The sequence below is a fragment of the Lithobates pipiens genome, unplaced genomic scaffold (genome assembly GCF_037356315.1).
Source record: "Lithobates pipiens isolate NorthernLeopardFrog02 unplaced genomic scaffold, aLitPip1_a1.2 Scaffold_3, whole genome shotgun sequence".
In the NCBI taxonomy this organism is placed as follows: domain Eukaryota; kingdom Metazoa; phylum Chordata; class Amphibia; order Anura; family Ranidae; genus Lithobates; species Lithobates pipiens.
In genome coordinates this window covers 213,645,062-213,661,431 of record NW_027507790.1, presented here as the reverse complement: position 1 = coordinate 213,661,431, position 16,370 = coordinate 213,645,062, and the positions used below count along the sequence as shown (strand labels likewise).

At 44.9% G+C, this 16,370-nt stretch overlaps 1 protein-coding gene and 1 long non-coding RNA gene across 4 annotated transcripts in view; one reads left to right on the top strand and one right to left on the bottom strand.

Moving 5' to 3' along the window:
* PARP8 (poly(ADP-ribose) polymerase family member 8) overlaps positions 1 to 16,370 on the top strand; it is a 452,966-nt gene that overhangs the window by 187,871 nt on the left and 248,725 nt on the right. For all 3 annotated transcript variants that reach the window (XM_077462768.1, XM_077462766.1, XM_077462767.1), the window contains exon 3: positions 2,434 to 2,471. In XM_077462768.1, the coding sequence (XP_077318894.1) occupies positions 2,434 to 2,471 (38 nt within the window). The remainder of the gene's footprint in view (positions 1 to 2,433; positions 2,472 to 16,370) is intronic.
* LOC143940939 (uncharacterized) overlaps positions 1 to 16,370 on the bottom strand; it is a 68,806-nt gene that overhangs the window by 38,625 nt on the left and 13,811 nt on the right. The gene's annotated exons all lie outside the window — the stretch shown is intronic.

Below are 16,370 nucleotides of genomic sequence, written 5' to 3'. Positions count from 1 at the left end.
TCAAATTTTCTTAACTCTTTAACTCCCTTATGTCTTGAATGCTATTTTTTATTTTTTTTTTATGTTTTTTTTGTTCTTTTTTTTATGTTGAAGTAGTTCATACAGTTTTCTGTTCTGTTAACTTTCGCTCACATAAAATTCAGGATTTTGTTATTGTAGTTAAAACTCACCAAGTGCTTCTATCAACAAACAACATTTTATAGGTAGGGCAACCAAAAGATTGGAATGTCATATTTTACTTCCGCTTTATGAGGTTGATAATTGAAACAGCCTTTATGGCAGTCAGATCATTATAGTCTGATTATGTGTCAGTGTAACTTAATGGAGGAGAAAAGGTTATTGTCTACACTAGCTGGATGTTTGGAATATTCAATGTGAATAAAGAATTCTTTAGCTGTTATTTGTAGTAGCTCAGATACACTAATATATACATTTCCATTATACATTTTGTGACCCTAAATGATCTCCTTATGCTCCAAAAATAATCAGTACATATCCAGTACTTAATGGCCCTGTCATCTATTTTTCATGTGTTTACTGTGTTTTCCGCCTCTTTGTAATGTCCTCTTTGAGCTTCCGAACCTCTCCTTTTCCCCTTGACTTCCCATTGCGTGGCGCTACCCCTGCAGGAGCCTCTGGTAGTTTGGTCCTATTATCTAGATCACATTAAACCAGAATTTAGTGTAGTAGATCTGTACTGTAACTGGACAATATTGTGTGCATTATGGACAAGTACCTTAACCACTTCAGCCCCGGAAGATTTGGTTGCTCAATGACCAAGCCATTTTTTTTACGATACAGCACTGTGTTGCTTTAACTGACAATTGCGTGGTCGCAGGACGCTGTATTCAAACAAAATTGACGTCCTTTTTTCCCCACAAATAGAGTCTTCTTTTGGTGGTATTTGATCATATATGTGATTTTTATTTTTTACGCTATAAACAAACAAACACAATATTTTGTACAGGCATACCCCCCTTTTAAGTACGCAATGGGGTTTATTTACTAAAGCTAGAAAGTGCAAAATCACGCTCCCTTCTGCATAGAAACCAATGAGCTTCCAGGTTTTATTACCAAAGCTTAATTGAACAATCTGGGGTTAGAAGCTCATTGGTTTCTATGCAGAAGTGAGCCTGATTTTGCACTTTCCAGCTTCAGTAAATAAACCCCATTGTGTACTTAAAAGCGGGGTATGCCTGTACTTTTTGCTATAATAAATAGCCCCATTTTTTTTTTTTTTTTTTAAAAGCAAATTTTATTCTCAGTTTTGGACGATATGTATTCTTCTACATATTTTTGGTAATAAAAATTGCAAAAAGCGTATATTGATTGGTTTGTGCAAAAGTTATAACATCTACAAAATAGGGGATACATTTATGGCATTTTTATTATTATTTTTTTTTATTAGTAATGGCGGCGTTCTGCATTTTTTATCGAAACTGCAACATTATGGTTGACACATCAAACACTTTTGACACATTTTTTGATTGATTGACAATTATACAAGGATCAGTGCTATAAAAATGCACTGATTACTGTATAAATGTCACTAGCAGGGAAGGGATTAACACCAGGGGGCGATCAAGGGGTTAACTGTGTTCCCTAGGTGTGTGTTCTAACTGTGGGGGATGGCACTGACTATAGGAGATGAGGGATTGTGGTTCCCAGCTCGTAGGAACTCACAATCTCTCTTTCCTCTCCTCACAGAACAGGGATGTGTGTGTTTACATATACACATCCCTGTTCTGCCTCTTGTGCCCATGATCGCTCATGGCTGGCAGTCATCGCGACCACCAGTCATGAGCATTGGCACCCCCGCTGTGCAGCGGATGCACTCGATTTACTGAAATGGAGAGTGCAAAAGTTGGTGCAGCTCTGTACAGAAACCAATCAGCTTCCAGGTTTTTTTGTCAAAGCTTAATTGAACAAACTAACGGTAGCAGCTGATTGGCTACCATGCAGAACTGCACCAGTTTTAGTAAATTAACCCCTTTTTGGCAGTTTTTACAGCAAACGTTTGGGTTTTAGTTTTATTTTATTTTTTTTTGGCTTTGTTTTTAGCAAAAGTGGTATCACCCTTTATGATTGGGATTCTTTGAAATATGTCCCCTTTTTCCATCTCAGAAATCTGGGAGGCATAACGTCTAGCAGAGAAATCACAGAAACACACTTTGATGGCTTCTACTAAATCATAGATCTTCAAAGTATCCCTTAATAATATCTTTAATGCAAGAAAATTGTGTACATTATTCCATTTATGGCCTACATTTCTTGTTAAATTTATGGAAATTACTCCTCTAAAATCCGGAGGTCAGTAATGTAATGTAAAAATATTTTTATGGTTTGTAGTATATATTTTATACATGTAAATTATAAATCATAAATCACATATATGATTTATAGTAATATTCTGGTTTCTCTTTTGTTTTGCAGTGTTGCATATTCGGTACATGTCTCTGAGGATTATCCAGGTACAGTAGACTTTATTTCATTCAAGATAAAGCAAATGTTTAGTGCTTTCAGATGGATCAAAAAGTGTCATGAAGGCTGCATGCAGTCTGCAGCAAACTTCTGTGTCCCATTGTATTTCACTCACTAACCAACTTCAGGGAAGATGCTTCTTATGTCGCATACACACGACCGGACTTTTCGACAGACTAGGTCCGACGCAACGAATCCGCTGGACAATTCGAACGTGTGTGGGCTTCATCGGACCTTTGCTGTCTAAAAATCAGACAGACTTTAGATTTAAAAAATGTTTCAAAGTCCGGTCGAAAAAATCAGTTTGTCTGTATGCTAGTCCAGCGGACGAAAACAGACGCTAGGGCAGTTATTGGCTACTGGCTATGAACTTCCTTATTCTAGTCCGGTCGTACGTCATCACGTTCGAATCAGCCGGACTTTGGTGTGCTTGTGTGTGGCTAAGTCCGTTCATTCAGAAAGTCCTTCCGAACTCTGCCGAAAGTCCATCAGGAAGACCGTCGGACCTAGTCCGTCGAAAAAAGTCCAGTAGTGTGTACGCGGCATTAGACTTAGCTAAGGGAGTTGTCCTTTATTAATGCCATACATGTCACTGGGTGGCCGATGTTTCTGTGCTGAGAGCATGCTCTCCACGCTGTTGAAGACAGCTCTTGGTCCCCACAATTGATCAGTGACCCATGGGACCAGCTCTCTATTTTGTGACCACTGGGAAAGCCAATCACAGTGGCGACATGATTACCAATCCTTCCAGGGTGTACAGAGCCTGTTAAAGGGAAGCAGGGGCTGTGTGGGAAGGAATTAATGTGGTGAGTGGGCAGGGGAACACTTAGGGGTCTATTTATGAGAAAATAGATGGGCTAATGTCACAAGCATTCACCCAGTCCTCACAAATTCTGAGAATGTTTTGCTTGCCGTGTTGATTTCCTATGATCATCACCTCCATCTAGTGGCCATAATGCAGCATTTTTCCTAAAATACCTCAATCTGAAAAAAATACCACATTATAGCTATAAGATGGGGCTGACATCTTTAGAAATAACTGTATTAAGCAAAATATCAAAGAAAATTGGCACCACGGTGTAATCTCTGCAAACATGTTTGCAGAGATTGAACTGTGGTGCCAGCTTTCTTTGATGTTTGACTTGGGCAAAGGTTCAGCTTCCTCAGCTTGGGCACTGAGGAACAGTTGTGGGATACAGCGGGAGGTAGAAGCACCTATAGTTTGTGAGGACTAAGCAAATGCTTGTCACATTCATCTAACATTGTTTAAAATAAACCCCTTAGGATCTAAGTCTAAGTCGTGTCCCCCTAAAGGTGGAGAGTGGACAGGGAGGCATCCGCCTTGAAGGTGATGGATGGGCAGGGAGAAGCTTGGAGTCTTAAGCAAAGGTGTCTCCCTTGAAGGTAATGGGTGATATTTTTAATTCAGCCTGTGGGCTGAACAAAAGCAGATTTTTTGATCCACGCAAAACAGCACAGATGGATGAATGTCCCATTGTGGTCAATGTTTTTCAGAAAACAAGAAAGAGGAAGAGAATATGGATTTTTTAGGTGCTCAAAACCTCAAGAACAAGGACTCACAACAACACTATTATCAAAATATTAACATTTTATTGGATACAAAGGTTAGAATCCAATTCAATAAAAACAAGTAGCAGAGTGTGTGGTATCCCCTAGACAACAATCATTACTATCCCCTGCTGACAGGGCAAACCTCCTGTTATGGATATACTGTAGACCCGGGTCCATATATACAGTATTAAATTGTACACCAGGTATAATAACTCACAATCCAAAAGATCTTCATTAATAGGAGGTTCTGCATCTGTTTAGTGTGCAGGGGAATATCCAGTGGTCCCAATGGCCAGTATAACCCCACAAGGTTGCAGTACAACGTAGAGAAAATGGAGTGAATAACAAGAAGCCTACCAAAGGGGCCACCTATATGTATAGAAGTCATCTAAATAGGATGTCCCCAGCAACAAAAAAAGGGAGGGAAAAAGAATGGTACGCTTAAAACAATCTTACAGCCATGACCTGTGGAGAAAAGGCCCTCCAGCACTATACTGGCCATTTTTGGTTAAGATGTAGCACCATTCCTATGCCGCGTACACGTGATCAAACTATCCGGCAGACTTGGTTCGGTGCACCAGAGTCTGCCGCACATTTCACCTGTGTGTAGGCTCTGGCGGACTTTTTTTCCCCAAAAGTCCGGCGGACTTAGAAAGTAGTTTTGATTCAAAGATTGTCCGCCGGACTTGCACATCTGGCCGCGTGTGTGCTAGTCCGCCGGACTTTTGAAATGAACAGACTTTCCCGCACACGGAGAAAAGTCCTTTCATTTTGAATGCGGCTCCAGGTAGATGGGACTAGCACAGGAGGTCAATGTCGCCGCCTTCGGTGGCGAGATTGACACGTTGCTGGTGGGATACCTAGGAGAGTACTTATTGTATCTGTATAGATGTTGGTCTACTGTAACAATTTGTGGCTGTATTTGTATATTAGAGACATTGTAGGCATATATGTCTCTTTTTATTATCTTGTCAATTATTAATACAATTATAAAGTACCGTATATACTCGAGTATAGGCCGACCCGAATATAAGCCGAGGCACCTAATTTTACCACTAAAAGCTGGAAAAAAGTTATTGACTCGAGTATAAGCCTAGGGTGGGAAATGCAGCAGCTACCGGTAAATTTCAAAAATGAAAATAGATACCAATAATGTTTTTGAATATTTAAATATACAGTAGCCATTGTAATAATTTGCTCTGGATTAGGGATGAGCTTCGTGTTCGAGTCGAACGTACGTTCGACTCGAACATTGGCTGTTCGGCCGTTCGGCGAATTGCGAACGTTTGGGCCGTTCGCGTCAAAATTCGAGTGACGCGCGCGCGGACCTAATGCACTGCGGTGGCGCAGTGCATTGCTGCCCCATGATTGGCCAAGCATGCACTGTGACCCCGCATGCTTGGCCAATCGCAGCGCCGGCAGCGAGGAGAGCCATGATTGGCCACAGGCATCCTGCCTGTGGCCAATCATAGCTCAGGCTGTGTAGTGCACGCCCCACACTATATAAGGCCGCCTTTGAGGCGGCTTCGTGTAGTGTGTTACTTAGCATCTGAAGCAGTGGGTGTTCTGTGTACCTTCAACACAGTACACACCAATCGTTTTTGGCTGATTTCCTATCTTGCTGCTGTGTAGTGGTTGTTGTCTGTGCCCTGACTGCAGTATACACCACTATATTCACCTCACCTATATAGCTAGTGATCTAGCTTTAACCACTTAACAACTGCCCATTGCCGATTAACGGCTTCAGGGGGGTTGTTTAACTCTGAGAGGCCGTTAATTAACGGCCTCCCAGAATTCTGCTCTCGCGTGCCCCGAGGTGTGCGCACTCGAGAGCATCCGTGACCGCCGGGTCGCATCACGGATCACGGTAAACGGCCGCTCATAGCGGCCGTTTACCACGTGATTGCTCCGTCAAATGACGGAGTGATCACTTGGAAACAAACCGGCGTCATGTTATGACGCCTGTTCCTCCCTCCCCTCTCTGTACCGATCGGTACAGCGGAGGGGAAAGAGATCGGTGTCAGCACCGATGTGGGCTGCATCTGCAGTGCCCACATCGCTGCTCACCGAATTTAACTCCTCAATTCCCTGCCAATACTCTGCAATACCAGTGCATACTCTGCAGTACCCTGCCATTACTTTGCAGTACCCTGCCATTACTCTGCAGTGCAGTACCCTGCCATTACTCTGCAGTACCCCCCATTACTCTGCAGTAACCCCCATTACTCTGCAGTACCCCCCATTACTCTGCAGTAACCCCCATTACTCTGCAGTACCCCCCAATACTCTGCAGTACCCGCCATTACTCTGCAGTACCCGCCATTACTCTGCAGTACCCCCAATACTCTGCAGTACCCTGCCATTACTCTGCAGTGCAGTACCCTGCCATTACTCTGCAGTACCCCCCATTACTCTGCAGTAACCCCCATTACTCTGCAGTACCCCCCAATACTCTGCAGTACCCGCCATTACTCTGCAGTACCCCCAATACTCTGCAGTACCCTGCCATTACTCTGTAGTACCCCCCAATACTCTGCAGTACCCGCCATTACTCTGCAGTACCCGCCATTACTCTGCAGTACCCCCAATACTATGCAGTAACCCCCATTACTCTGCAGTACCCCCCATTACTCTGCAGTAACCCCCATTGCTCTGCAGTACCCCCAATACTCTGCAGTACCCTGCCATTACTCTGCAGTGCAGTACCCTGCCATTACTCTGCAGTACCCCCCATTACTCTGCAGTAACCCCCATTACTCTGCAGTACCCCCCATTACTCTGCAGTAACCCCCATTACTCTGCAGTACCCCCCAATACTCTGCAGTACCCGCCATTACTCTGCAGTACCCGCCATTACTCTGCAGTACCCCCAATACTCTGCAGTACCCTGCCATTACTCTGCAGTGCAGTACCCTGCCATTACTCTGCAGTACCCCCCATTACTCTGCAGTAACCCCCAATACTCTGCAGTACCCGCCATTACTCTGCAGTACCCTGCCATTACTCTGCAGTACCCCCCATTACTCTGCAGTAACCCCCATTACTCTGCAGTACCCCCCAATACTCTGCAGTACCCCCCAATACTCTGCAGTACCCCCCAATACTCTGCAGTACCCGCCATTACTCTGCAGTACCCCCAATACTCTGCAGTACCCTGCCATTACTCTGTAGTACCCCCCAATACTCTGCAGTACCCTGCTATTACTCTGTAGTACCCCGCCAATACCCCGCCAATACTCTGTAATACCCTGCCATAAATTGCCATACCCAGCCATACTCAGAGATACCCAGCCATACTCGGTGATACCCTGAAATACCCAGCCATAGACGCCCCCCACCCCTCACCGCCCTCCGGTGCTTCTACCAACTCGCCAGTACGATCAAAGCCAGAATCTTTTTTTTATTTTTTATTTCAGGCTTCCCAGCCTAGAGGTGAGATGTGGGGTCATATTGACCCCCCAGATTTCACTGTAAAGAGGACCTGTCACCCCATATTCCTATTACAAGGGATGTTTACATTTCTTGTAATAGGAATAAAAGTGATCAAAAATATATTTTTGGGGAAAAAAATGTCAAACTAAAATAAATAAAGTAAAATGAACAATAAAAAAATAAAATTAAAATTAAAGCGCCCATGTCCCCATGTGCTCGCATGTGCCACGCCGAGAATGTTAGAGCGAGAGCAATAATTCTAGTCCTAGACCTCCTCTGCAACTCAAAACATGTAACCAGTAAAAAAAAAATTAAAGCGTCGCCTATGGGGATTTTTTAAGTAGCGACGTTTGGCGCCATTCCACGGGCATGTGCAATTTTGAAGAGTGACATGTTTGATATCTATTTACTCAGCATAACTTCATCTTTCACTTTATGCAAACATTGGGCTAACAAGTGGTTAATAATAGAGCTTGCAGTCAGTAGTGTTAGGAGATAGTGCGTGCTGTCTGCGTGCTCTGTACCCAGTACATACCGCTATAATATAGGGCAGGCCCCTACTTTCAAACATCCAACTTACAAACATCTCCTACTTGCAAACGCAAGGAGACAGCAGCAAGTGAGATGAAAAAAGATGGACGACAAAACAAATTATACAGGGGTGATAACCCTTCCCTATGTTTTCCAAAAAGCTTAAAGATAGTTTTTTTGACTGGAGCTACACTTTAAAAATGTACCGGTTGAAAATGACAAACAGATTCAACTTAACACAACAAACCTACACAGTCCCTGTCTTGTTTGCACCGCCTGTATACTGCTGTTCTGAGTATATAGGGCCTGGGGGCCACACGCATTTCCTTTTTTTAATATGGGTACGGGGTTCCCCTTAATATGCGTACAAGACCCAAATAGGCTGGTAATGGGCAGGGAGGGCTACCCATGCCATGTTTCTCAATGATTTTCAACCATATTGCAGGAACCAGATATAACATTAAAACCGCAAGCAGTTTTAAATGGTGTTATTTCCGTTTAATGTCATTTTGTGCAGGGACTGTTCTAAACACGGGAAACACGTGGCACTTCATAGGCATACTACAGACACCCCCCAGGCACCATATTTAAAGGAATATTTCACTTTTTTTTTTTTCACTTTAATCGTCATTAAAATCAGTGCTCCCGCCAAAACGGCAGTTTTTAAAACTTTTTTTTGCAGTGACCCATGTCCCCTGAGGCAGGAGGCAGGTCCCCAAACCCTTTTTAGGACAGTATCTTGCATATTAGCCGTTAAAATTAGCACTTTCCAATTCGAACGTTCGAGTCCCATAGACTTCAATGGGGTTCTAACGTTCGTACCGAACGCGGGGGTCGTTCGCAAGTTCTGGTGCGAACCGAACCGGGGGGTGTTCGGCTCATCCCTACTCTGGATAACAAATTATTATCACACGATACCCGTGTATTCAATGAAATACTTCACTCACCTCATGATGCTGATGTCCCGCTGTGATGATGATGTCCCGTGCAGCCGCAGGAGCGATGTCCCGCCTCCTATGACACACGGTACAGTGATTTCTATCATTGGATCACTGTACCAGAGGAGGTGGGACATCGCTATGTGGCTGCTTGCCATAACAAGGAGGAGGTGGGACATCGTTGCAGAGCGGCAGGAGGGGGAGGAAGGGGAATCGTAAGACAGCCCTGCATTACATTAGAACGTGAGAAGGGGGGATGGTGCGGTGCGCGCTGCGCGGCAAACTGACACAGAGGGAGGGGAAACTCACAGGGGCGCCGGGCCATTCATGAGCGTCACCCAGCGACATGGCCCCGCCCCTTTTTCTCCTCCATTTTCGGGCAAATTTTTCACTGACTCGAGTAGAAGCCGAGGCGGCTTTTTTCAGCCCAAAAAGTGGGCTGAAAAACTCGGCTTATACTTGAATATATACGGTATGTTAAAGCTGTATTTTGGTGTCGGTGGTCTTTTAAAGTCCCTCCCAAGGGGGATTTTCTTTTGTAATTCTATTATAGGGATGGGACCACCACACCACAGGTGTTGACTAAGTGAAAGTCTTTTCTATTACATGGGTATTGCCCCTGGGGACATGTAACGATGCAAAAAAAGTTTTTAAATAGTTTTTTTAGGAGCAGTGATTTTAATAATGCTTAAAGTGAAACAATAAGAATGAAATATTACTTTAAATATCGTGCCTGGGGGGTCCCCTTGGTCTGCTTGTAAAGTGGCGGATCTGTGCGAGGTGTAGAACAGTGCCGCAGAAATAATGACATTTCTAAAAGAAAAAAAATTATTTAAACTTGCTCGCAGCTGTAATGTATTGCCGTCTCCTGCCAATAGAGATGATTTTGCAGCCTAGAGGTCAGGATGCCTCTAGCGAGTGCCCCCCCTCCTGAATCAAACCAGGCCACATGCCCTCAAAATGGGGGGGTGGGTGCTCTGGGGCAGGGGGGCTCTCTAAGGCTGCTTTCACACTGGGGCGCTATTCAGGCGTTACAGCACTAAAAATAGCACCTGTGTAGTGCCTGAAAAAAACCGGCCCCTTTCACTCCAGTGTGAAAGCCGGAGGGCTTTCACACTGGAGCGATGCGCTGGCAGGACGGTGAAAAAAGTCCTGCTAGCCGCATCTTTGCAGCGGTGAAGGAGCGGTGTATTCACCGCTCCTAAACCGCTCCTACCCATTGAAATCAATGGGACACCGCGGCAATACCGCCGGCAAAGCGCCGCTGCAGCGGCGCTTTGCGGGCGGGTTTAACCCTTTTTCGGCCGCTAGCGGGGGTTAAAACCACCCCGCTAGCGCCCGCAGACCGCTGCTAAAACGACGGTAAAGCGCCGCTAAAAATAGCGGCACTTTACCGCCGACGCCGCTCCCGCCCCAGTGTGAAAGCAGCCTAATAAGGGGACCCCCTATGTGAATGGGTATCGGGCACATTGTACTCCTACCCATTCACCAAAAAAGTGTCAAAAAGTAAAAACCACAAGAGACAGTTTTTGAGAATTCTTTTATTAAAAAATAAAAGTGTCCCGCGATATAAATCCATCATCAATCACGCCGCCCGACAGACCCAAAAAATCTGCCTCTATGGGAGACCTCTTTTTCGCTTTGACAGCTCTTATATAGGCTCTTATATAGGCAAGGCCCTCTGATGTCACATGATTGTTGAGGGCAAGCGGCCTGGTATGGTTCAGGGGGGGGGGGGGGGTGCTCATGTCCTCCCTTTCCTGGCCTGCCAGGCTGCATGCTCAGATAAGGGTCTGGTATGTATTTTGGGGGGACTCCACGCTGTTTTTTTATTTTGGCATGAAGTTCCCCTTAAAATCTATACCAGACCTTAAGGGCCTGGTATGGATTTTGGGGGGACCCCACACCGTTTTTTTTTTCTTAATTATGGTATAGGGCTCCCCTTAACCACTTCAATACACTGTATTATATACTACACTGCACTATATACCCTGCACTGTATTATATATACTACACTGACTGCACTATACAATGCTGTGAAAAAGTATTTGCCCCCTCTCTGATTTTATTTTTATTTTTTGCATATTTATAACACTTAAATGACTCAGATCATCAAACAAATTGCATTATTACACAAAGATAACCCAAGTAAATACAAAATGCAGTTTTTAAATGATGGTTTCATTTATTGAGGCAAAAAAACTGTCCAAACTTGCCTGGCTTTATGTGAAAAACAAATTGCCCCCTAAACCTAATATCTGGTTGTACCACCCTTGTGCCGCCCTCGGCAACAACTGCAATAAAGCATTTGCGATAACTGGCAATGAGTCTTTCAAGTTGCTGCGGAGCAATTATGGGCAACTCTTCTTTGCAGAATTGTTTTAATTCGGCCACATTGGAGGGTTTTCCAGCATGAATGGCCTGTGTAAGGTCATGATACAGCAGCTCAATTGGATTTAAGTCCAAGCTTTGACTGGGCCACTCCAAAACCTAATTTTTGCTTTGTTTGAACCATTTGGAAGTGGACTTGCTGTTGTGTTTTGGACTACTGTCCTGCTGCATAACCCAAGTGCACTTGAACTTGAGGTCACGAACTGATGGCTGGACATTCTCCTTTAGGATTTTCTGGTAGAGCTCAGAATTCATGGTTCCATCAATTAAGGTAAGTCGTCCAGGTTGTGAAGCTGCAAAGCAGCCCAAGACCATCACGCTACCACCACCATGTCTAACTGTTGGTATGATGTTCTTGTTATGAAATGCTGTATTCATTCACACGTTCCAAACAATTTTTGTCTCATCAGTCCACAGAATATTTGCCAAAAAGTCTTGGGGGTAATCAAGATGTTTTTTGGTAAATGTGAGATGAGCCTTTATGTTCTTTTTGGTCAGCAGTGGCTTTGGCCTTGGAACTCTCCCATGGATGCCATTTTTGCCCAGTCTCTCTCTTATTGTTGAATCATGAACACTGATCTTACCTGAGGCAAGTGAGGTCTGGGTTCGTTTATGACCTTCTGGATGAGTCGTCGTCATGCACTTCGAGTAATTTTTGTAGGCAGGTCATTCCTGGGAAGGTTTCCCAGTGTTCCAAATTATCTCCATTTGTAGATAATGGCTCTCTGCGTGGTTCACTGGAGTTCCAAAGCCTTAGAAATGGCTTTGAAACCCTTTTGTAGACTGATACATGTCCAATACTTTGTTTCCAATCTGTTGATTTTTTTTTAGATTGTAGCATGATGTGTGGCCTTTTGTGATCTGTTAGCATGCTTCATTTTGTCAGACAGCTTCTATTTATGTGATTTCTTGATTCAACATATCTGGCAGTAATCAGGCATGGGTGTGGCAAATGAAATATAACTCTGAGCCCATCCCTATTCCTAAGGTTTTGGGCACCTAAAAAAATCCCTGGTCTCTTCCTTTTTCTTCTGTTCTGAATTATAATTTGGGATGTGGTGCCATATATATCATGTTACAGCTTTGTGATAAATTGTGGTCAATATATGCTGAAATACCCAGGCAGTGCCTGCACCTCATTGGGCTCCTTTGATTTTGCAGTTGAAGGCTGTTGTGCTGTTTGCCTGAAAGGGCCCCCCCCCGTGGAGAGAATTTCTACTACTGGTTCATCAGGACGGCCAGCTTAACGCAGTCTAACCACACTTTGGTGTGGACCCCTCAGAAGTTGGCCCTGAGAAAAGGTTGTGGCTATCAGAAGGTGGCTGTCAGTGGTAATTTCATTGATGAAAACATTTTCAACATAATTTTCATCAGCGGCATGTTTTCAGTGACGAAAATTAAATGAAAATGACCCCAGATTTTTGTCAACGAATGAAATCTATGACAAAAATCAATTCCCATTTTTGCCAATGAATGAAAACGGAATGAAAATGTGAGGGACATTTGCCCACGTGAACTTACGGTTTCCTGTAAAGCCTGTGAGTGTTTTCCCTTCCAGAAAGCAAGGTAGCGACTGTAGCGTGTTTAGTTTTGTGGCGTGCTTAGCACTGTGTAGTATTACAGGACTCCTCAGACAACCATCCAGAGCACTTTGCAGCATTACAGGCCTCCTCAGACCACCGTCCAGAGCACTGTGCAGCATTACAGGCCTCCTCAAACCACCGTCCAGAGCACTGTGCAGCATTACAGGCCTCCTCGGACCACCATCCAGAGCACTGTGTAGCATTACAGGCCTCCTCAAACCACTGTTTAGAGCTCTATGCAGCTTTACAGGCCTCCTCAAACCACCGCTCAGAGCACTGTGTACATTACAGGTAGGGTGCCCACGTGTCCCGGATTGCCCGGGACATTCCTGCAATTAGCAGGTCTGTGTCGGGACAATACAGTTTTCCAGAATGAAATTGACAGAGCAAGCAAACCCCGCTATAGTGTTGGTGCTCGCTCTGCCTCCACCCGAGGTGGCTGAGACTCAGAGCGCCCCCCTCCTGAGCACAGCCGAGACGGCCGAGCCAAGGGGAGCTGGGACTACTCCCCTGCCCGAGCACAGCTGAGCCCGCCCGAGCGGAGGGGAGCTGAGTCCGCCCCCCCACCTGAGCACAGCCGTGCCTGCCTGAGCCGAGGGGAGCTGAGACTGCCCCCCCCGCCTGAGCACAGCCGAGCCCACACGAGCCGAGGGGAGCTGAGACCGCCCCTCTGCCTGAGAGTAAGGGGGTCTGTACTGAGGGAGTTCTGTACTGAGGGGAGGGATCTGTACTTAGCGGGGGGTCTGTACTTAGCAGGGGGGTCTGTACTGAGGGGGGTCTGTACTTAACGGGGGGTCTGTACTGAGGGGGGTCTGGTGGGGTAACACCAACCCTAGCGGCAAAGTCACTGCCACCCACCTCCTCTATCTTCTTTGGGCCCCCTCCAGCATGCTCTAAAGCAGGTCCCCGGGCCGCTCTGCCACGGCGGCAAGTGACAAGCTGCATCTAGTGGCAGGTGACGGTGGCAAGTGACACACTGCATCTGGTAGCAGGCAACAGTGGCATGCTGCATCTGGTGGCAAGTGACAAGCTTAGGGTTCCCACTGATTCTTCATTATGGTGAGTTGAACTATTTCATAATTTATTACAATGTAGTAATGTAGTAATAGAAATAATATGATTTGATCATGCTGACACCATATCAAGCATGGTGTTGGAATGATATGTTAAAATCAGCTGTCCACCAGACAAATCACTCACCCCTGAAATCCCCGTAAACTCCGAGACTACATTCAACAGACCCCCCTCCCCAATAAATACAGACCCAGACCCCCCTCACTAAGTACAGACTACATTGAACCCCCCCCCCCCCCCGGTCCTTAGCAAAATTGTCCCTGAATGGCAGTTTGGAAATGTGGTCATCCTAATTACAGGCCTCCCCAAACCACCATCCAGAGCATTGTGCAGCATTACAGGCCTCCTCAGACCACCATTCAGAGCACTGCACAGCATTACAGGCCTCCTCATACCACCACCCAGAGCACTGTGTGCATTACAGGCCTCCTCAAACCACCGTCCAGAGCACTGTGCATTACAGGCCTCCTCAGCCATCTACCTGACAAATCACTCGCCCCTGAAATCCCTGACAACTCCGAGACGACATTCAACAGACCCCCCTCCCCAATAAGTACAGACCCCCCCACTAAATACACACTACATTCAACACACCCCCCCTGTCCTTAGCAAAATTGTCCCCGAATGGCAGTTTGGAAATGTGGTCACCCTAATTACAGGACTCCCCAAACCACCATCCAGAGCACTGTGCAACATTGCTACATTACAGGCCTCCTCAGACCACCGTCCAGAGCACTGTGCAGCATTACAGGCCTCCTCAGACCACCATCCAGAGCACTGCACAGCATTACAGGCCTCCTCAGACCACCACTCAGAGCACTCTGTGCATTACAGGCCTCCTCAAACCACCGTTCAGAGCACTGTGCATTATAGGTTTCCTCAGACCACCGCCCAGAGCACTGTACATCATAGGCCTTCTCAAACCACTGTCTAGAGTACTGTGCATTACAGGCCTCCTCAGACCATCAAGAGCGTTCACTGTGCATTACGGGCCTCCTCAAACTGATTTTGTTTACTCCAGGAGTAAATAATAAGTTTGAAAATTCTAGAGAAATGCTTAAATAATGCATTACAGTTTATCTAAACCCATTAGATTTTAGCTGACTAAAATGTACTGCTGATTTTAGTCGACTAAAATGTAGGATATGTTTGTAGAATAAAATTTACTGCAGATTTTAGTAGACTAAAATACGACTAAAATTAAAACAATTCAGCTTATTAAATTAAAATGGCATTTTAGTCAAAAGTCTTTGACTAAAACAAAATCTAAATTAAAGTCTATGACTAAAACTAAATCGAAATTTGGCATCAAAATGAACACTGTTGGCTGTAAGAAGAATGCAACCTCATCAAACTGCACTACCTTGGAGCGCCTTATACCTCTTTCTTGGCTATCACCACATCTGTTTTGTATTCCACCTTGCCATAGCTCTAATATAAATGAATGCCCAGTATATACAGTAATTTACTGTAATTCGCTCCACGGATGAAGGTGCGACTGCCTTTGCGGCCCATCCAAGCTTTAAATTTGATCTACTTTTTACATATTTTGGTTAACTGTTTTTCAAAATGATGCAATCTACATGTTTTATATTAAAAAAGATACCGAAGAAAATTGTATTTAAATAACAAAACAGTATCTCTTCAAGTGAAGCACTATATATATATATATACTGCATAAAAAAAGAAAGAGAGAGAGACAATACAATATGTAAGAAGGGATTTATCACACAAGGTAACAAAAGAATCATGGTCATGTTTAGTACAAACCAACCTGCCTCTCCTTTAGGATTTCTGACTTTTCAGATTTTTGTGTGTTTTTGATCTTTGCATCTGCAGTATCAGTCATAAGACTTTACCAGTTCTGCGTACATTTGAAGCAGCCCCATCAATTGCAGCCTCACTGTGCCCATCAATTGCAGCCTCACTGTGCCCATCAAATGTAGCCACTTCTGCCAATCAAATGCAGCCACTTGTGCCCATCAAATGCAGCCACTTGTGCCCATAAAATGCAGCCACTTGTGCCCATAAAATGCAGCCACTTGTGCCCATCAAATGCAGCCACTTGGGCCAATCAAATTCAGCCACTTGTGCCCATCATATGCAGCCACTTGTGCCCTGTATATACAGCCACGTGTGCCATTTAAATGCAGCCACTTGTGCCCATCAAATGCAGCCACTTGTGCCCATTAAATTCTGCCATTTGTGCCCAGTATTTGCAGCCACTTATGCCAATGCAGCCACTTGTGCCCATCATATGCAGACACTTGTGCCCAGGATATGCAGCCAATTGTGCCCATCATATGCAGCCACTTGTGCCCATAATATGCAGCCATTTGTGCCCATCAAATGCAGCCACTTGTGCCTG